The sequence below is a fragment of the Meleagris gallopavo genome, chromosome 1 (assembly GCF_905368555.1).
Source record: "Meleagris gallopavo chromosome 1, MGAL_WU_HG_1.1, whole genome shotgun sequence".
Classification (NCBI taxonomy): Eukaryota; Metazoa; Chordata; class Aves; order Galliformes; family Phasianidae; genus Meleagris; species Meleagris gallopavo.
In genome coordinates, this window is record NC_139404.1 from 90,156,473 (window position 1) to 90,178,340 (window position 21,868).

The 21,868-nt window shown below is 45.8% G+C and overlaps 2 protein-coding genes and 2 non-coding genes across 6 annotated transcripts in view; 1 reads left to right on the forward strand and 3 right to left on the reverse strand.

Annotated features, from left to right (window-relative positions):
* Positions 1-11,457, reverse strand: part of MPZL1 (myelin protein zero like 1) — a gene marked incomplete at its 5' end in the record, with an annotated part of 37,271 nt that extends 25,814 nt beyond the window's left edge. The window contains one exon of the mRNA XM_085221433.1: positions 11,070-11,457. Within this exon, the coding sequence (XP_085077559.1) occupies positions 11,070-11,457 (388 nt within the window). The remainder of the gene's footprint in view (positions 1-11,069) is intronic.
* A 1,622-nt stretch (positions 11,458-13,079) lies between these two features.
* TRNAP-AGG (transfer RNA proline (anticodon AGG)) lies at positions 13,080-13,151 on the forward strand. The gene has a single exon. It is a non-coding gene; the product is annotated as a tRNA-Pro (tRNA).
* A 432-nt stretch (positions 13,152-13,583) lies between these two features.
* Positions 13,584-13,655, reverse strand: TRNAP-CGG (transfer RNA proline (anticodon CGG)). Its single transcript has one exon. It is a non-coding gene; the product is annotated as a tRNA-Pro (tRNA).
* A 766-nt stretch (positions 13,656-14,421) lies between these two features.
* The window catches only part of RCSD1 (RCSD domain containing 1), a 34,178-nt gene continuing 26,731 nt past the window's right edge, over positions 14,422-21,868 (reverse strand). Inside the window, exons 3-7 of one of the 3 annotated variants that reach the window (XM_010721775.3) lie at positions 21,593-21,682; positions 20,222-20,293; positions 18,755-18,958; positions 17,262-17,913; positions 14,422-16,484 (exon numbers count right to left, since the gene is read on the reverse strand). In XM_010721775.3, coding sequence (XP_010720077.3) covers positions 17,278-17,913; positions 18,755-18,958; positions 20,222-20,293; positions 21,593-21,682 — 1,002 coding nt within the window. In that variant the 3' untranslated portion in view covers positions 14,422-16,484; positions 17,262-17,277. Of the gene's footprint in view, positions 17,129-17,261; positions 17,914-18,754; positions 18,959-20,221; positions 20,294-21,592; positions 21,683-21,868 lie in introns of all 3 variants that reach the window. The other 2 variants (XM_085240172.1, XM_085240175.1) reach the window with 2 other exon arrangements.

A 21,868-nucleotide genomic window follows, 5' to 3' on the forward strand; every position in this document is an offset into this window, starting at 1 on the left:
CTCATGACCTATTTCCTAGCAGTTCTTATTTAGGGCAGGATCAACAACATCTGCATGAATTAACTAGTAGGTAGCTTTTGCCTCTGGCCACTGAATCCCCAGAAGCACAAAAAGAAAGGAAGGGTCCTGACTGGCTTCTTCTCCACAGAATGAATACATTTACTGTGTATCAGAGCTTAAAAGCCGAACACTCAGCTACCACAGCAGGATGTTACTACTGATGTCCTGTGCTTTGAACGTGAGCTGAGGTTACCATAAGGAGCAATCATTGCTCATGTTCCCCAAACACTACCCTCAGCACCAACCAGCTGACATCCAGGCAACAAGAACGCCTTGTTTCTATCTAGTGACTAACTGACCTCACTGTAAAATGTAAGACTAGAAGAAGGAGGGGGAAAAAGTAAAAAAGAAAAAGCTGTGCCATTGGTAAAATAGAAGCACGGCATCTGGCAGACTTGAATCAGTCAATATATGGCAAGGACAGCTGGAGAGTCATATTATGAAGCACAGGATCCCAAATGCTATTTTGTTCTACTGAAAAAGACAAACTAAATATAATCATTGGGAACTGAATATTAACTGATCCAAGGGTAACATTAGGAAGATATCACATACACAAGATCACAATTTTCTGCTACAAATTGATGGCAGGAGATGCAGAACTTGCCATAAGCACACCAGAACAAACATGACACTGTTATAGAGCATCTCCACCTACCAACGTTACTGACTAGGTATTGTTTCACTTTACCTGCTGTAAATGAACAAGACCTTCCTAACTCTGAAGGAAAGCTAAAGCAGATCCAAAGACTCAGAACTTCTAGGTTCCATTGTAATAACACCGCAGCATGTTTGTCACAGGATGTACAAAGCTAGGGAAAGAGTTGCATGTTTTCAGCTATTTCAGTCCTGATTCAGAACACAAACCCCTGGCATGCATATGTCAGCACTGATACTATGATGAGTGGAGCGACGTATTGCTCTGAAACCACCTACATGAAGGAATCCTTTATACTTACCCAGCAGCAAAGTATAGGAAGATGAAGTCATTCAGAACGGATAGCAGACAAGCATTCTTAATCACAAGAATTTGCATCTAGTTAGTTAAACAAATTATGGTTAACTATTCAACTTCTGGTGAGGCCATCAAGCGTACAGTATTTGTCAGGAAATACTCATAAAAGATTGCAGCATGACACTGCTAATTGAGCTTCATTGACACCTTCCAAATGGGGTACACTTCAATGGAGAAGGTGGCTAACCACTCACTACAGCACAGTGAGGGTGATCTCCCTGCAGCCATTCTCTCAGGGGGATCTTTGTCCAGGTCAATCGAGACTAAGTCGCACGTGATGGGGAACTAAATCTGTACAAGAGGCATTATGTGTGTGACTAGTTATCTAACAGGTCAAAGCCCGAATACCTCCACTTGTCTTATACTGCTCTCTACATTCAAAACTGCATTCTTATTCCTTCTGATAGCCAATTTGGAGGATCTGCTCAAACAGTGTAAGCTTATTTCACTTCCTTCAAGCTTTCTTAAAATGCCTCCAAAACATTTGGCAGCAGTACCCGCACAAACCCAACAGTGCCTATGCTGGCAGTGCTTAGAGATAAATGTTCACTTAAGCTGTTGGTGTTTTTTTTTGTTTTGTTTTGTTTCCCCTCTCCACTCCCCCCTCCTTTTGCTTTGTATCCTGATTGCTCACACTTTCTTCATGATGGTTAATGAAAAAAAAAAAACAACAACAAAAAAAACAACATTAGGGCAAGATTTGGTTTTTCATGTTTTTCTTGTACAATTTTGTATACAAATATAGGGCACCTAGTGTGCTAGGCAGAAGTTGAAAATGGAGCTTGGTAGCACTTCACAAGGAAAGCTTTTCTTGACACTGAAAGTTTTCACTAATTAATACATAGTTGGAAGTCTTTTAGAGACCCGTCTGCCCTGAGATCACTGACTCAATGAAAAAGTTCTATTAATTAAGGCTATGAACACACCAAAATAAACTTGATTCCTCTGGATCCAACTCAGCTTGATCACTAGGAGTGCTAACAAAATTAGAACACAAACTAAAGCTGGAGTCATAGACATTTTATTCCACCAGTACTAATACAATCTAAGTGGAAACTTTTATCAGACTATCAACAGATGCTACAGTTTCCGAACTACATTGTCCTCCTCCTGAAATGACTAGTTGTCAGTTTACCAAGTAATACAAACAAATTGCTTCATTTAGCTTGAAGATGTCTAGTAACACATTCATTTCAACTATAAATTAAGTCTCTTATGGATGAAAGATCAGGAAATAATAAAAAAAAAATCTGATAAAAGAAGGATTTTAAAAAATTCAGGCAGGTTGTAACAGGTAAAACGTTGACAACAGAGCCATGAATCAAGAAAATAGGAATGGATGCATTAATACAGCAGACTCAACAGTTCACATTTAAAGGTCTTGACAAAAATCACAGTAAGTCAACATATCTGCATGTTTACAACTGCTTCACTAGCAGCTGTAATTTTCCAGGAGGAAAATAAGATGTGAGATTTGAGTGATTAGGAGGTCATAAGTCACAAAAACGATCTGCACTTACTAAAGTGTTTTCATTAAGAAACAATGTTATTGTGAAACATAGTCCACTGTTGACATCTCTCTCAAACCACAGTTTCATGACATTTAGTTATTCCTCATACCAAAAGGTCTTCACATAGAACCAGCAAGAAACAACAGCAGTCAGCTCCCTACAACGTTTTAGAAAGGCAGCACAAATTTATACTTCCTTACTACAATTACAGGCACCTATTTCTCCATAGGCCACCATTACCTCCTTTTCAATAAAACGTGTAGTGGAGCAATTCTATCTTTGATGGTCTCAACAGCTAGGAGCAGACAAAGCCAAATAACTCCTCTGAGATCTGTTGAAGTATCCAGATGTGGGATCAGATTTCCAGATGAAGAATTCATTGATGCAGTTTAGCCTTAACACAGAAGAAAAATCCAGGCAGGCCATTCCAGCCAATAACAAAACATGCTGTATTTCATAAAAACAACACACAAACATTAAGGAGCCATATACCTTGGCCTAAGAAAGAAGAGACTGCCCAATCACCTCCACACCAGAACTCCATCATGGTGTTACCTGAAGTCTCATTGAGTGTATAGATATAAGAAATGCATATATGCATGTATAATCCTATATACATATTATTGCACATCACTTTGTTGGGTTGAACCTACCTGGCTCCCAGACACCCATACACTCTCTCCTGCTTACCAAATAGACCAGAGGGAGAAGATAAGATGAAAAAGCTCATGAGTGGAGATACCACTTACTATCACAGGCAAAAAACATTTGACCTGGGGCAAGTTATTTCAATTTGCAATAAATTGTATTAAAAGATGGATTGTGAGAAAAAAAAAAAAAAAAAAAGGAAAAAAAATAAAAATCAAGCTCACCTTCACTCATATATTTCCACATTTACTCAATCCTCATGCAGCATGTGGCAGATAGGTTTACAATCAACCCATAATGGCTTCTTACTGCCACTCTTTCCTCCTAACACTTTTTCCCCAATAAAAGTACAGGTCCTACCCATGGGCTGCGATTCTTCAGGACAAGCTGCATCTAGATGCACTCCCTGGTGGGCCACAACGTGATAGTCTCCAAATCCACGGTCTCCTGGACAGGTTATTGGGTAATATCAGCTCAATCATACTTTCTTCCAAAATTTCTGCTGCAGGGGAATCTCCTCTGCAATCTCTTCCTCAGATGCCTGTGGGGCATTTTCTCACTCCTCTCCTCTTTCCCCTGCCTGCTGGATGGTGTTTGCCTTTTCTTCCCCAAGCAGCACCCAAAGTCTTGCCATGTTGGCTGCTGGGCCAGGCCTCACCTCACATAGCAGCATGGCAGCCTCTAGCCCAAATCTCGACAGAATACTCAATATATTCATACAGAGCACAAAGCAAAATCAGCTACAGAAAGGATGATCAGACAAAAATCATACCAACCACTCCTAACACTTAAGTTTCAAAGCAACAAAGACTAAGTGCAGCTGCCCCAAAGGAGGGGAGAACGACCTAGCTCTACTCTGAGTCATGAATCACCAAAAAAGCATTTCAGTGCTGCAACAGTTCCTCAGGTTTCCTATCTCACCAAGTATTTAAGTGCACTAAAGAAAGAGAGCTTCCTGCCTTTGGTAGCACAGCCAGTCCTGCGGCACCCTACCAGCTCTAAGCAACAGAAACGCTGCTGACACCTTGCCTATGAACACCTACCACTGACTTACTGCTGGGAATGAATGATCATCCCCCAAGCAGATATGGGCCCAGAAGAACAGCTGCTAACACATTTGCTTTCTGTTGGCCTCTTTGCACAGTCAATTGGGCTCTGCCTGACTCAAAGATAAGAGAAAAAGTGAAAAACCACTGCATTTTATCTCAAGTGGAAGAAATAACGTTTTCCTAAAAGCCTTAGGCAGACTGTGGTAACACTGTCAAAGCTGTCAGTAACAGTGTCACTTTGCCCTGTATATCTCTGTGTACCTATTTGACAGAACTTACAGACAAGTCTTAACAGTCACATTGGTACCAGCTTCTACAAGCTCGTTTTTTTCAGGTAGTTTCTTTCATGTTATGCAGAGCTGTACATTATTTCACAAAGGGGCAGCAGAAGAACTCCCGCTGGATTTACATCTCCAGATCACGCTTGTAACAAGAAACTATGGACAAGCATGAGAAACAGCAGAGTGCCTGAGCTCCCTTGCAAGATAGGCCACAGATTTCTTGCTCTATCCTGTGACAATCACTTAACTACTGTACTACTCCCTCAACCTGGAAAGCAAAAGAATGTAGATGCTTGTGAAGGCCCAGAGTTCCACAAACAAGTATTGCTGTTGAACTGCTTCATGTTCCACAGTTACACAACCAGTCATATGTCAGGTTTGGGCAGATTTGTATTTAGCATAGAAGGCGATAACATCTAGCCCCATTCTAGTAATTTTTCCCCACGGATCACAAGGCAATATACCTCCCTGCCTATGCCAGAGACTGGGACGCTTTCCAACCTTGTGTGGTTTTCCTTCCGTTACCAACTCAGTTTACAAGAGTTCAAGCTCAAGTAAACAGTTTTTGTTGACCAAGTCAAACCGAAACAATTAAAGACCTAAGGGGACAAGTAAACTTACTTGAAGTGCAAAGGGTATCTGGAACAGCTGATAACAACTATTTTTCCTCTAATCATGCAATACTAACACAGCTGCTAGCAAACACAGCAGATTATCCCTGGGCACAAGGAAAGGTTCATGAAAATAGGAACTAAGATTAAAGAATAACAGAGAACAAGATAAACAATATACCTTAAAAGAGCCTCCTTGAAACACAGTGGTCTTCTCCCACAAAAAAGAACAACCTTAAGTTTGTTTAACTACAGAACTGAGAGAAACTGAGTACATATGCTCAACATATGACAGAGATATTGAAGAAAGAATCACATCATCAAGAACATTTCCCAGAATTATTACAGCAATCCACTAAAACTGTCACAACGTCTACTAAAGAAATTAAAGTATTAAGGATCAGAAGTTGGAAACAAAAAGAATTCAAGGCACAGACAGCAAAGGTATATGTCACAGGCTGGAACAACTGCCTCCATTCTAGGTCAGCACTAAATGCTAATACAAGTTGAAATGAAATGGTATTCAGGTGGTATTAAGAAATAAAAACATAACTATGTTGTGAACTGTTGATACTTCAAGAAAATCTAGCACTAGCAGCATAGAAACTAAGTCATCCAACCGATTACCAACCCCCAGCTAGCAGGATGACAAGGCCAATCTATTCTGGTATGACTGGAGACTTACTTTCAATAGCTCAAGCAAACTTAAAGCTCTTTGCAGACTCTATCCCATACCACCTTCACTGATGCTTGCTCACTACTTGCTAACCAAACTTGATAGCAAATTCAGTAAGCTAATAACTACTTATAACCTTTGTCAGTGTGACTACAAAACCAAAAGAAAAAAAACCGATGCTACATAATTTCAAGTAATTCTTGCTTCACAAGAATTTGTCAGTGAGGTGCCAATTTAAATAGCTCCCATGCCCACGTGTGACGTAACATGATGAATCTGACCAGGAACTAGCTCATATTCAGAAAGGCATTTCTTCTATTGTTTTCTTTTAAAGCACACCAACACCCTAGCCCAGTTCACTGTTCACCACGTTTGCACAACAATGACTGTGCAAGATTAGGAAGAAATGACTAGCAGCTGCTTCAGACAGCTTGCCTGTGGAAGACTTCTCTTTCTGGAAGTGCTGATGGCTTTGCTTCTCCCTTTGTCTATAGCACTTTCTCAGTTTATGCCAAAGCACTTCTAGAGACAACTCTTCCAATTAAAGGCAGCACTTTCACCTGTGCCTGCGCCAACTTTGTCAAGCTTTAGGGTATGCAGCATCACCACTCTTCACTTTCCACACTGCAAGAGTGAAGCAAATGGAAAATTCCAAGATGCATTAACCAATTAGATCTTGGAAGTTCTGTTACATACGCAGCTTTATAGAATTTATTACCGAAAGAGCCTTGTTCACCATATTTCACTTCAGAACATTACAAAAACAAGTTACCAAAAATTGTAACTGATGGGAAACAGACAATTGAGGATGATCTCCTACACTGGCTATTTCACCTAAATGAAGTACACCTGCCCTGATTTGACCCACCTCAAGTATATCCAGCAAGCTTCCTTAGCCCCACTTAACATCATGTGTATTAAGAGCCAGCAAATGTACTGCAAAGCATCTTCTGCCAGATTGGAAGGAGAAATTCATATGACAATCAGCTTTCTTGTTTTCCTCGTGCATTTCAAGGCAAAAGGTAGAGCAGCACAAACTGGAAACTGCTAACCCAACAGTGAAGACAAAAATGCAGAAGCTGAAAGACACAGCAGTAAAAGGGAACAATGTACATGTGACTTGATGTAATCACCTATAAAACAGGCTTTTTTAGGACAGCTAGCAGACTGATCTGATCACTTTAAAGTGATGGAGGTGGGAAAGAGCCACTGGAGAGACTGCCTGACTGAAGGGTAACCTAATCATTCAACTAGTTCAGAAAACAATACTGATGTTGATTATGCATCGAAGTGCATATCCACAGCACCCATGCTATGGGTGCGGGTACAGCATACTGTGAAACGCCATACCAAGTAAATACTTACTCTGCTAAATAGCTCTTGTTCTAAGATAAACATAAATCACTGCAATTTGAATTCCCTATCACTTCAGACGTTCTTATCCTTTCCTGTCACAGCTTCCGCTTACACAAGAATTCAGTATCCTTTCTATTGCACTAGTCACTATGCACAGTGTAACTCTAACCTAGACCATCCCACTAATGAAGATAAGCGAAGCTCAAAAAAGAAAGAGAAAAAAAAAGGAAAGACAACAGCCAACACTGTAATAATGTAAAAAAATCCACGCTTTTTGATTTATTCCTGGGATATCTTGATTCAGTAGTCTTTCAATTTAAACCTGTCAGGATGCCTGCCTTGTAAAACCAGATGGTACCCTGTACAGTACACAGGGCACTCACAGCATGCTCTTCCCAGTCAGGATAAGACAGGGCCCCTGACACACAGCTGATTAACACATTCCCTAATCCACTGCAAGTCAGACAGCAACTGAAAAGGTTTTATGTATCATTACACAGAGGTAGAGGACTGGGAAGCTGGGGTCAAGGGAAACCTGGGCATCTTACAAGCCACATTCTATTATCAAAACATTAACCTATATTTTCAACTTCTTCAAAAACTTACTGCTGCTACAAGCAAGGTAATCTGAGCAGTAGTCCCACCTTCAACCTAGCTAGCAGAGAGTTTACCCACCTTAGCACTTCTTCCCCTTGCAGAAACCAAGTAAGCGCTGCGAGCAAGGAAGTCTTCCTACCTACAGCATCAGTGGGCTCCGTTTGAAAGAACTAACTGCTTCTGACTGGGTGAACACAACAATCCTGACTAAACCTGGCGCAAGCATGAAGATAGCATTGCAAACCTGACTTGCAGTGTTATTTTCATAAAACGTTTCAAGAAGCAACTGAAACATGCAGGTAAGCTCAAAGCAATAATAGATGCCAGAGGTATTTAACATCCCAGTACTCCTCTGCTTGTTATACTGACCTGTGTGCATGTGCCTCTGTGCACACGTGTGAGCACAAGGAGCAGTAAGAGACAGGGAACGAAAAATCAGACTTTGCCAGCATGAGAAAGAATGGTAGAAAAACTATCACTCTTTCCAGTAATGTCTAGTCATTCTTCAAGACTTTCAGAAGTAGTCAGGCACTGCCCTTGTGTTAAAGACAGATCTCACTTTAAGTGATAACTTATATGGTTTACCAATTCAGGATTCCAAGGTAATTCATTTCCCTGATGCTCTGGCTAGCTGCTCTAGGCTTACCCACCATACAAAAGATTATACCTAGATTAACTACTCATACCACAAATGTCCACAGAATCACAAAACATTTGGGAACGATCCTTCATTTTTACAAGAAAAGGAAGCAACCAAGTTTTCATATGACTGAACATAAACAAATAGGACAAACTCCAATGCACACATGCAGTTGCACACAAGAAAATAAGCCTAACACTTGCTGTCTGGATTTAGCCATGAAGCAACAATTATGTGCTTGGCCTCACAAAACAGACCATGCTGTTAAACTCAGCCTGTACAACACATCACATGTAGTAACATTTCTGTCTCACTGCAGGTTATTGGCCACCAAGCATATCAAGAGGAAGCAGAGCCACAAACCACAGCAGCTAACTGTGCAGCACGCTCCCAGCCACATATCACATCTGGGCAACCAAGTGGCAACGACACAGAGCAGAAAGTTACTTCTGCCATTCCACTTGCTTGGTGGAGTCTCACTTCTCAGTTTCTCATGAGATGAAAATTCAGCACAAGGAAAAAGGAAGAAAAAAGAATCCTTGCTAAACTGCAGGAAGTGAAGCAACACACGGGAGCTGAAAAGCAGACTGCTACACATGACTGCTTACACCCTTAAACCCTAGAGAAGGTCATCTTCTCAGTACCAATCAGCTAGTTACCTTGGATATCCAAGTGGACAGAACAGCTTGCAACATAGCTCCTATCCCATGCAAGGACACAAACCTTGTATCAACTCCACACTTAAGAAGAAGAAAAAAGAAAAGAAAGAAAGTATTTTCAAATAAAACAGAAGGATTAACTGTGTGTGGTATAAGCATGGGGAGAAACCAACATGGGAGTAATTTCTGATTTGAAATAGTTATATTGAATATATATATATATATATATATATATATATATATAAAATAGGCACAGAATCACTGTCCAACACAGATAAAATAGCTGTTTTAGCATCCATTTAATCCTTTAAATTGTAATCTTACATTACTCACCCTAGGGAAGATCTCCTTCAAGAGTATCTTGCAGCTTTGCTTGCCTTTAAGATACTGCATTTGGTTACATACTTTATGCACTGCAGTGATCTCTTTCTTTGAGCATCCCATACCATTACTGCAGTTCTACCTTTTGTTGTGGTCAGGGGAAGTATGTGCCCTTTTTTCTTTTGTTTCCATATTTATTTTCAAAGAACTAAGTTTTACTCTAAGCTATATATTCAGCTTCATTCCAAATATTACACTGTCTCTGAAGGCGTACAGCAAGCCTTAGCAATCTCTACTTACACTTACTGCAAAATGCAGTTTAGGTTAACAACAGCCAAAGAGCAGTGCCATTTGGAAGGAAGCTCCTCACCACTGGGCACGGATCCTCAGACTTGCAGGGTTTTTTTTTTTCCCAGAAGTTTCCAGATACGAATAGACAGCAGCCTTCTTTAGAGATTGCTACTAACTTCTTTTGCACAGTTTCAATCACTAAGCAAGTATTACCAAGCAAAGCCACTTTCGGGTGGCACACAAACACTGGTACCTCCTTTCTGTGCACACACAGAGCTGCTTTGGGAAAGTTGCTTGTTTTCATTTCAAAATTAAATAGCAAACACAGAACAATTTACCCCATCAGTATGTATGCCGCAGCAAAACTAAGCTTTATCCTTGCCATTACTGGTGTGAATGGAGAGTAAGTACACAGCTAATATTGGAGTGCTAGTAACAAACACTTGATTTTGGCTGATGTCATTACTGCTCCACCCAAATATTTCACCGTTGACCAAACACAAAAGGTGCTTTCTAAGTTGTTTCCTATAACTCTGCTCCTCCTCACCTCCCCGCTCCACTGCGTCCTCCCTCAACAAAGAGGACAGGTGTCCCATGACTGTGCAACCAAAGACATGAACCAGAGAGGCTGATGTGCATCATGGTTGCCACACGCCACGTCGCTGGGCCCTGGCAGACCTGGCACCTATGTGAGCAGCACAGCGCTGCTCCAAGATGCTCCGGGTACATCTGTAGAGTGATGACCGACTCTTTGCCTTTTGCAAAGAAGTGACACACCTGAATGCCACATGGTCCCATGCACGCTGGACGTTTTGCTTTTCATCTGGGACGAGAAGGAGCAAATTCGTGCAGAAAACACACATGGCACCAGTCAGAGAAACCATCACCTCAGAAACCTCTGGCAGCCAAGCCAGAGGAGGTGGGTTTTAAACCGAGCAGCTCTCTCGGCTGTCTGGGGAACAGCCAAATGGCACGCAGCTCTCAGGACGGCCCTCCGCGCTAGCAGCCCACCGGCGACAAGCAGGGGAGGCGTTTGAAGAGCGGGAGCGCCTCTACCCAGCCGCAGGGCAGCGCGGTAACCCAGCCAGAGCTCTCCCCGCTCAGAGGCCTTCCCGGCGGGCGCGGCCGGCCCTTCGTCCCGGCACCCTCCGCCCGCGGGGAATCGGCCGTGCCACGGGGCCGAGCCGTCCCGCTCCCCAGCGCGAAGTAGAGCGGGTCGGCGCCCGCAGCCGCCGCCGGCTCCCTCGCCTCGCCTCGCCTCGTCCGCGAGGACAGCTCCCCCACCGTCCCCCGGACCCACCCGAGCCACGGGCGCAGCCCCAGGTGCGACAAACGGCGCCCGCCCCTCACTCACCGGCAGCCAACGAGGCGGCGGCGGCCAGCAGGCAGGCCGAGAGCGGCAGCCGCGCGGCTACAACGGCCGCCGAACGTCCCGCGGTGCCTCCGGCCGCTGCCATTTTCCTGCCGCCACCTCCCCGCGCCCCCATTGTCCGCCCCCGGCCGCCGGCCCGCCCCCTCGCAGCTCGCGGCCTTCTTCCCTGCCCGGGATAGGGCCCCGACGCTGTCACTCGCACACACCTCCCGCGGCCAGCTCGTCCCCGCCTCGCTTTTGTCAATGATTGGTCAAAATGCCGATCCGTCAAACGTCGGCGCCCAATGCAGGATGAAAGCGTGCCGTCCCGCCTGCCGAGCCGGGCACGTAACCTGCTCTCCCCGCCCCGCTGGGCAGTGCCGTGAGGACGTCATTCCCGGCGCGGTGCGGGCGCGACCGCACCCGGGTAGCGCGGGGCCGGGTCTGCTGGGAGCGCCCGGGTGCGTGCCGGGTGGCATCCGGGAAGCTGAGCGTGAAAGGAGCCGGGCGGCACTCAGCAACGCTCTGTCCGATGGCAGCGCGGCGGCGTCCGGCCGCTGCTTCCCAGTCCGCCGGTCGGGGTGAGACCCTGCCGGCTGGGAGAGCCGGTTCGGCACGCGTTCCCTGCAGCGCGGGCTGTTCCGCGGCCCTTCTGGCTGCCAGCAGGATAACCGCGTTTGCCTTTAACCTGAAAATTCCAGTTGTATTTTAATGAAGTTGCACACGCTCCAAGCCGGATCACAAGACTATTGCTCACCGCACACGTGAGACTTCCCAGGCCTAAAATACAGGCGCGGGGCTCCTGCTCTGCACTGTGCCCGTGTGCACTTTCCTACAGCCTCTCGGTGAGGAGGCCCACGGCTCTCCTGGGATTGCAAACGTCATAGCTTGTCTCTTCGTAATCCGTGCTCTGGAGAGATCTGTGCAGTGTGTCCCTCAGCTAACCGTTGGGGAAGTTTTCTAGAAAGCCAGGATAGATTATAGCACAGCTCGGTGGCTGCAGGTACTCATTGCCACAGAAGATACCACACTAATACCCACTGCTTTACCTTCAGACGCCCTGAATGGCCCAAACTTTCTCTTTCCGGGCGTTTTTCCAAGGTAACCCCAAGTGTTTAAAAATCAGACCCTCTTCCTTTTCTAATTTACTCTCCTCCACGGAGTTCATGAGTTCTCTATGTGTGAGGACTGCTCCAAGAGCAATACCTCCTGCTTTAGTATGTTGTCCCACAACGTCAGAGGCAAATGTTGGAGGTTTAGCAGTAGAGGTAGAACCTGCCCACCGATATCCCAATACATGTTGTTGCCGTGTGACAGATGGCAGCAGAGGGGCAGTCTGACACAATGTCATCTGACATGAAGATGCACGTGGAGCAAAGCACTGAATTCCTCCATGAGGAAAAAATGACACCCATTGACATTCAGTGATGCTTGCTGGAGGTTTCTGGAGACCAAATAGTGGATGTGAGCGCAATGAAAGATGGACTGCGTGGGCAACGTTTTCCTAGCAACAATGCCAGCATAGCAGCTGTGAAACAGAGGGTCACTTTTGCTGGAGCAGATTTTTACAAGCACGGCATGCAGGCTCTTGTTCATTGCTGACAAATATGCATAGCTAATGGCAGTAACTGTTTTGAAAACAGCTTTTGTAGCTGAGAATTTGCTCTATCAATTAGTGTTATTGTGTGTGTCCTTTATATTTGTCGTAGTTTCCATGGAAATAAATACGAGCCATTACTTCCAGAGCGACCTACATAGCCTGGCTTGGCCAGGTGAAGCTGTGCGATGACCCAGCTCACCAAGCAGCAGCACTGCTGGTCAGCACAGAGAGCACCTGGCAGAGCTCCAGGTCTGCTTTTTCAGATCACGATGACTGAATTAGCGACTTCTGCTGCTTTCAGAAGACTTGGCACCACCTTCAACAGCCGCCACCCAACAGCCCAACAAGTTGTTCAGGCAGGGCGCCTTCGCTTAGTCATTCTTGTAGGACAACAGGAAAAGTCCTCACGCGGTGGCTCGTTGGTCTAGGGGTATGATTCTCGCTTAGGGTGCGAGAGGTCCCGGGTTCAAATCCCGGACGAGCCCAGTTTTTCTTTTTTTTTTTCTCTTTTTATTAAGTCCACACCTCCTTGCCGCTCTGCACTCACCCACTTGACGGCTGCTGCACAGGCTGAGCCCTGCGCGCATCGCACAAACAGCGGCCGCCATCGCGCCAAAGCAGCGGGACGACCGACTCATTGTTGCGTTAGAACAGAATTACAGTCGGCATGTAGCGATGAAGCGGACCCCTTCTCCCCTGGCCCTCTCTCCCCACACAACGACGAACCTGGCTCCCCCGCATCGCTCCTTCATTCCCCACTTCCTCCCTCCACTGCTGGCACTGCCCCGTCCGCAACCCTCTGAGCCCCGCAACCTCGCTGCGCTCTGCCAATCCGTCGCGGGACGGCCAAGACAACAAAAACACTCCAGAGCGCTGCGGCGGCAAAAATAGGAGGAAGTTTAACCTCCTTTCACAGAGGGCTCGTCCGGGATTTGAACCCGGGACCTCTCGCACCCGAAGCGAGAATCATACCCCTAGACCAACGAGCCGCTCTCTGCTGAGTTTTCCCCAGTTGAACATTTGACTCATCTCATCTGCCTCTCGCCCGTGGCTATTCTGTATACCAGTGTTCTCGTGCTGTGCCGTGCCTTGCCCTCCCTTCAGACTGCCTCTAATTCCGCTCGCCCTTCGCCCACGCCGCCTCTCCGCCGAGCTGCGGCACCTGCTGCGGCTTCCCCTCCTCGCTCCGAATTTGGCCGAGCTGGGGGCTTGAAGCCGGGCGAGCTCATTCTCAGCGAAGGGAGGGAGCTTCTCCCCCCATACAGCCGTGGTTTAACCCTGCCGGCAGCTGCCAGGGTGTTGGTATCTCCTCCCCCGGGCGGGCAAAACAACGCACTGAAAGATAGACAGGGCTTCCCGGTGCCACTTACTGCTGTTTGCCTATTCTTGTCCTTAACTTTGCTTCTGTACGCCCCCGCCTCGCTGACCTTCCAGATCTCGGTGTGAGGGACTCCGCTCAGCGCACAGCCCCAAGCCTATGTTTCATCAAAACACACTGAGCCTACTCCTGAGGGATGGAAGACAACACCGCCATTTGTGGGCCCAAGTTGGTGTGTCCTGGCAGCATGGACACGGCAGGAACACGTACCTACCCACAGTCTGCTTTTGCACTGTCGTGGTACTGGCCAAAGAATTTTTTCCAGAGTTGCTCTCGCTCAGCCTGTAGAAGGGCTGAGTGTGAGGTTTGTGTGTAGCCTGTGCTAATGTTGCCTGCTGCTTCAGGCTCCTACATTGACCCATGAGAAAAGACACGCATTTTGTTCTGTTTTGTTTTTATTCCACTGTTTATTTCTTCTGTTTCTCCCTCAGATTTCCACTCCCTTGCTTGGGACACACATGTCATTCTCTAAACAGGCACACATGAATTGATATATACAGTCAGGCACAGTCACTCACAGGTGGGACGCTGCTGAGAGAGGAAACAGGATACAGCAAATGATTGCAGCCTGCCCTGGAATACAAGCTTTAACAAACACGTTAAAAAAGGTCCAAAGGCCACAACATTGAGCCACAACATGGCTCAAAAGGATGCAGGGGTCATGTTTGCCAACAAGCCCATTCTGTGTACCAGGGCCAATGCGGCTGGCTCTCAACAGAGTGCCTCTGCTCTCATTTGAGGAAAAGAAAAGCAAGGCATAGAGGCATTTCTTCCTTTGTGATTTTAGTGTTGGCGAACAGAAGGGGGACATCCCTCCAAACCCTGGGTTTTGTAACAGTGCTATGCTTCAGAGCCCAGTGCAGGAAGGATGTGGGCTGTGTTGTGTTAAATCCTTGTGCCTGCCTGTAGGAGAGGGACAGCATGAACCTCCGACTCTGCTCAGCTTAATATTTTCCAGGAGGAGCTTTGTGAGGGACGAAGAGGAGCTGCCTAGCTCTGCCTTTGGTCTCTGTAGCTGTGTCCATATTGCTGAACCCCAGGTGACTGTTGCAAGTGCAAGCACTGGCACCATACCGCTCATGGCTCTGCCAGCCACCTCATGGTGCAGCTCAGCTTTGTGCAGCCCTGCCCAGCTGTTCACACAGCAGCCTGCTGCAGAGGGGCTGCACCTAAGCAGACATGAGCCCAACGGCCCTGAGCCACAGCAGCATTTTATTCAGTAATACGATCACAGCTTCAAGCACTACTGACAGGATACCAGTCAGGTATGGGCCCGTTTTCTTTTCCTGCATAACTTATTTCATGCTCTCTAGATGTAGATGTAAAAGTTCTTTTAACTTAACAAATGTTAGTCCCATATCTTAGCTATTACACCAAGAGTGAGTGGAAATCTAGCAAAATGCCAATCCTAGATACTTCCAAAGGACTTCCATAGGCTATCTGTCCTATACCAAATCATATGCAGTCAGGCCACACGATTTGAAATGACTCAGCCATCTAAGACCTCGTTGACTCACAGGAAATTAATAGGCAGTTTCTAGTAAGTCGGGATTCTTTCTGTCAAAAGTGTCACTGAGTAGTTTCAAAAAAAAATCAAAAGCAGAGTCTGGAAGTTAAAAGGACTGATGGACAGGTGGCCCTTCTAAATCAGAACGGGACCACAGCACTGGGTAAGAGAACTTGCCCTGCTGACCTACACAGCACATCTTTTCTGTGCCTCATGTCTGTTCATTGTTACTTTCCACCAGCACTAAAATCACTCCGAAGTTGAAGTACACAAAAACTGCCCACCAACCATGACTGGATGTTTCACAGATCAGCCAGCTCAGCCCCCACTTCAAAGGCATTTTGTGCTTTATGAACAATTTCCTAGGAGATTTTCCCATATTCAGGATTCACATTGTCTGTATCAACATACATGGAGAAAATACACACTTTTTTCCCACTATTAAAACATTATTTACTGAAATTTGAAAACCCGAGATATTTCAAAAAAAGCTACTGAAAAGGCACCATAGACATATGTATGTAAGTGATGAACTTCACCTAAGATCAATGCAGGGGAGAATAAAATGACATTCTGGAGCTCAGCAGGAATAAGGAACAGAGGGCCCAGGAGTGGCGGTGGCTGCCAGGTCCAGGACAGCACATAGCAAGCAGGTCTCTCAGTCTCCAGTTACCACCTTGGGATGTCAGCCAACACCTCAGTTCTGTACTCCCAAGTGATTGTAAGGCAGTCTTTTGTTCTGACTGTCACAAAATATGATGGTGCAAAGCAGAAAGCTGAGCAGCCACTCAGCTCCGGGATCAGTCTAGACCTCAGGGGATATCTGTACTCTGCTCCTCTCCTGCCACTGAAGGTTTTCCAGTAGCTTCCACCTTGATTAAGTTAGATGGTTCCTATTCACACATCATCTCCTGTGTCTTGGGTGGGTACGTCCTTTGGAAAAGGAAAAAGTAAGAAAACGATGAAAAATAATGACAAGTCTAAGTAAACACATGAGTGGGGAATCTGTGACTTGGGGTACGTTGGTGGTTTCCATGCTAGACTGCCTCTTTCAGTCGGTCCTTGCCCAACCAAGGATACATTTGAAAAGGGGACCGGCTAAGGTGAAAGATGTTTCCTCAAATCCCTGTGGCTACGCAATCAGTGGCTGGAGAACAAGGAAAAAGCTATATGGAACAAGTCAGTGGAAATACTCTTCTATTTCAAGTAGCGGAGTCTCACAGAGGCTGTTTGCAGGGCTGATCATGAAACTGGTATTTTTGTTGGCACAGCTAACAGGATAACAAGGTACATATCTATAAATGCAGTGTATGTATATGTATGCATGTATCTATACAATGTGTGCACACAACAATAAAAATACATACATGTAGGGAAACATACAGAAATAGTACATACAAGGTAGAGTTAGTATATGCATGGTTTCTACTTTCAAACTGCTTTCAAAACAGCAGTTGGGAAGGGTGTCTGGCATCAGAGATCTTCCTCCATTGCACTGCAACCAGAATTGTTTGTTCCTTCTCCGCCTCTTTATCCCTTCTTTCTGTAGCACCAGCCTGGAGGACTGGTTGAAGACTCTGCAGAGATTTGATACCCTTGAGGTGTGGGAAGCAGCATAAATATTGGCATGTTCTATCACACCTGGCATTTTTATTAGTAAGCAAAATCTTCTGGTATTTTAGGAGCTATTCTCATTCTGGCAATACTTACCTAATGTGCATTATGGCTACTCTGTGCCCTGCTCCTGCATGGGTGATGTTAAAGGCTCACTGGCAGTCTCTAAACCTGCTGCCTCTTGCAGCGGTTGAGGTGCCAGTGGTGTTTCCTCAGTGTCTGACGTTCTTCGTGTGACTGTGTTCTCACTGATCTCCTTTTCTTCAGCTTCTTTCTTCTCTTTGTCTCCCTTTTCCTGTTCACAGGCACCACCTTCCTCCTCTTTTTCCTGAGGAGCCTCACACACCTTATCTTCCTTGTCTTCAGAGGGTGACTGGGGTGAGTTCTCCTCTCCTGGAGCATGAGAACACACCTCATCCTCCTCCTTTTCTGTATCTCCTATGTTACTCTTGCAAGGAGTCACTTCTTCCACTTGCTTTTCCTCTTTGTCTTCATTGTCTGATATGCTGGATCCTCTCCTCGATGGGGGCTTCTCATCAGACACTGTCTGTTTCTTTATTTCTTTGTTCCCTGTTTCTGCTTCCTCTGTCTTGCCTTTATGCTCAAATACCTCATCCCCATCTTCTTTGGTACCATTTTCTGGAGAAGGAATGACATTCCCTAAATCTTCTCCATCTCCATAGTCGGACAGAGATCTTCGGAACTTCCTGGAGGGAGGCCTACGCTTTATTGATCCCCGCGTCCGCACCTTGAGGCAGGAAAAGCAGATGTTGAAGCAGTCAAAGAACAGTACTGGAAAGCAGGAAAGTACAATAGAGGGAAATGCTGGGGAAAACTTGATTACTGCGCTGGTTTTCCTGCTCTGCTACTGAGAAGTACGGAGGAAGGCCTGACTAATGCTGAAAGAGTACTTTATAGGATAAGCAGCTCCCCAAAATATAACCTTCTTTCCCTCTATAGAGCTGATGCTGGAGATCACTGTCCCAATGTTAACTGTGAGTCTGTCCAAGTTAGACTCTAAATCAAAGAAGCTGATTTCATGGTGCAGGTGTTGCTGACATTGGTTGTTTCAGCCTCTTCAGCTTTCCGCAGTTTGATGGCTGAGGAAGGAGTCTGCGCCCCAGAGGAAGCTGGTGAATACAGGTTACAGCTCCTCATTTAAGTGCTGTACACTCTGTGGAACACCTGAGCAGACTGTCAGGGCTCCACAGACAGCACCTTAGCCACCTTTGACATTTGCTGGCGTGTGGCACCATCTCTTCATGGTGCTCTCTGCCCAGCTATCAGCCACCCACTTACTGCTGAGCTGAAATAACTGAATCCTTACACCTTACACCTTCTCTATAGCTATGGGGCCATGAAAGCTGCTGGAGCCACTGACCCACAAAACCCTATGGACTGGTAGGTAGAGAGAAGACCCACAGAACTACACCAAAAGCTGTTTCAAACTCAGCACTTAGATCTCCTGACTTGGCTACAAAGGCATGCTATTATGGCAGGACTGAGGGCTAAAGCCTCCCCTTTCTCCTCAGCTGCAAGCAACAGACAAGCTTTGTCCTGCTGTGGTGGAAAACTAGAGCATGCCCTACCTTGTTATAGAATTGCAGCTGAGTGCCTTCTGGGGGTTTATCAAAGCTGACCGGCGTCTCACTTGCTTCACTGGACTGCGGCTGGATCCCTGGGCTGCTGGGCGTTGAGGGAGGGGTGCTGAACGGAGAAACCATGACTTTCAGACCAGGGCTTTTGGGAGATGCTCCCGGCAGCAGAGCTGCTGGCGCAAAAGCCAGATTGGCCTGCAAAGAAAAATGCCCGTCACTGCTGTGGGTGACACCGGTGTGTAATACATGCATTAACCACGTGGAGGAACCCTTGCTCACACCACCGGGCCACCACGTCTCAGCTGTCACAGCCCACATACCTTCTGGTTATGGGTCTCTCCTGGTGACACTGTCAACAAACAAGTCCGGGCAGAGGAGTTATGACTGGACATTTGCCCTTCCCCAACAGCTGGATCTCAAGATGAGTTCTTTTGTCATCCTAAGGACTTTGGGGATTTTCCAGTGACCCAGCCAAGCCAGCACAGTGTACAGTGGCTGAGCCAAGGTATCAACAAGCAGTCAGCAATCAGATTGAGATTTAAACCATCCCTGTCTGTGCCCAAGCAGACCTCACATTTTCAAGGTTGGTCTGCAGGTCTTCTGAATGATCTGTGCAGCCATGAGGAGAGAGAAGGCCATAGGAAGAAACAAGGTTGTGATTAACTGTGGCAAAGCACCTTGTGCTAGCCTGCCATTAAGAAGTTCTCCAGGCAAATGTCCTTGGGTGCATTAACAGGGACACTGCTATGAATAGGCTTGCATTGCGTCGGGGTGCTCAGAAGGCATTATGTCCAGAAGTCATGTATGCTGCCAGGAGTGGCAGCTGGCAACGGTAGGACACCATGTCTGTGGGCTATTGAGCATTGAGCTGTCCTCAGTGACATGAATCAGGTACCGCCAAGAGACAAAAAGGACAGGAAGCACAGCCTGCTTGTGTTTAATTCAGGGAATTGAGGCAAGGAAAGAACAGAGCTTCTAGGCAGTCTTAGGGGAGTGCAGAGACCCAAGGGCACTGTCCACTCACAGGACTTTGCCCGTCTTTGCTCCAGGTCAACTCCCTGAGACATACAAGTAGTTAAAACTGCTGTGGAGAAAGAGCTGGAGGAAACCTCAGCCACAGCTTTCTTCCTCTTTTTTATGAGCTGCTTTTAAAGTATTGCCATATATGCCACAGATCCAGTACAATAATCCTGTGCCCCACACTGTCCCACCAATGCTCATGCCCAAGGACAGTGTTACTGACAGTAGTTACCCCTTAGCAGATCTGCTCTGCCCTCCTTGCTTATGCATTGTGGGACAGGGCCCCTGTCAATGAGACCACTGCCCTTCCTATCTAGCTGTCACCCTCAAATCCTGGATCCTCTTTCTTTGTGGCTCCTCCACAAGGGAATTGGCTCTGACAAATGCCAAGCAGTTTTAGTTTGCTAGGGCAGCCATGTGAGCTCTTCCAGGACCTACCTGTAGCTTTTCAATCATGGGAGAGCTTTTCACCTTGACCTTGGGAATGGGACAAGCATTTGGAGATGGCTTCTGCAAAACAGAATGAAAACATGAAAAGATCACATTAAAGTAGATGAGAAAAAGGAAATGCAGAAAAGGTACAAAACTTAGAAGAGATGAAAGTGCTTGCAGGGAAGCAAATGAAGCCTCATATAAGGCGTTCATACAAAAGTTTGCCGCCTTCTTTCCTAACCACACTTCCCTTTTGCTTTCTAGACATCTTAGGGCTCTACATGCATGTGTCCTTCTTTTGGGAGAAAAGGTGATCGTCCTTTGGCTGAAGTATCTGAGTTAGGTGCTGCTATGTGGCTTTGAGTTGAGTATGTAACCTACGATATAGTTTCCCGCTATATGAGGATTGAACAGATTAAAATTCTACCTCTCAAAGGGTACAGGGCCTTAATGTTGGTAAAACATTACAAACTTTTTGTAATGGTAAAGACTTTCTACCCCCACTCAACCAACAGTTACAGGGTACCCAATTAGTTTAGAAAGGAAAAGTCTAAGCTTCCATAATGGTTGAGCTATGAAAGGCTCAAAACTGAGAAAGGGAGATATTTCTTTGAGAAGGTATGTAGGAAAAGGAGGGAATGTGAGACTTCAAAGTTTGTGTTTCTCTGGCATGGAGGCAACAAGAGCCTGTAGCTATCAGAAAAGAACATTCAAGAACCATTTCTTTAAGGGCAGGCAATGATATGAAATTTGGTGGATAAACCTCATACTTTGATATTACAGAAAGCCAGAAGTGACTGGGAAAGGCTTGAATATAAACTTGGGTGAGTAGCAGCCAGCTTCTTTGGACCTTACTGGGATCTGCTCATTCAAGGGTGCTGTAGGAGGACACCTCAAGACAATATTCTGCAAGCAATGCTGAAAGAAAACCTCTTCACTCTAGATTAATTATTCCTTTTTTCTGAAAAGCAGAACTGTTATGCCACTACATTTGAACCTTCAATGTTCATATGAAACTAAAAAAAAAAAAAAAAAAGAAAAAGAGATGTCCCCTGTGCTAAATGGCGTTCAATTGTAATAAATGCTAGCAGTTCCTGCTTTAAAACAGTTCAAAGGTGGTAACTGTGTGGATCTGTCAGTGCAGTAAAAGGTTAAAAGCAAAAACAGTAGAAATGGGATGCATCTGTGTGTTACCAGAGTTGGAAGCAGTGTGCTGCTAATTCTGAGTCAGTGCCTGTGTGGAAACATGGGGAGTTTGATGGTGCATTACTGATGTCTTCTGCTGCACAGCTTGATCGCTGTGCTATCTGCATGTCTCATGACAGAACAGACTGCAGAGAAGAGATTCTTTGTCCTTGGGTCAAATTGATAACTCACTTGCCCATTGTTCTGGCTTGTCTCAGTTTTGTTGGAATACAGTGGAAGGGAGCATGGTGGTTTCCTCCGAGTTGGCTTATGTGGTGGCACCTGAGAGAAGAAAGCAACCAACTCAGCAGAAGGAACATTAGTTTGTTGTTGTTTGGTTAAGTGAAATTCAAGCACAAAACAGCATGCTCTGTAAGTGACCTGCTTGGATGGCAGTGCCCAGCTTACCTAGAGGAAATTTCCAACATGACACCACATGACATTAATATATGGATATGTGACCAGCAT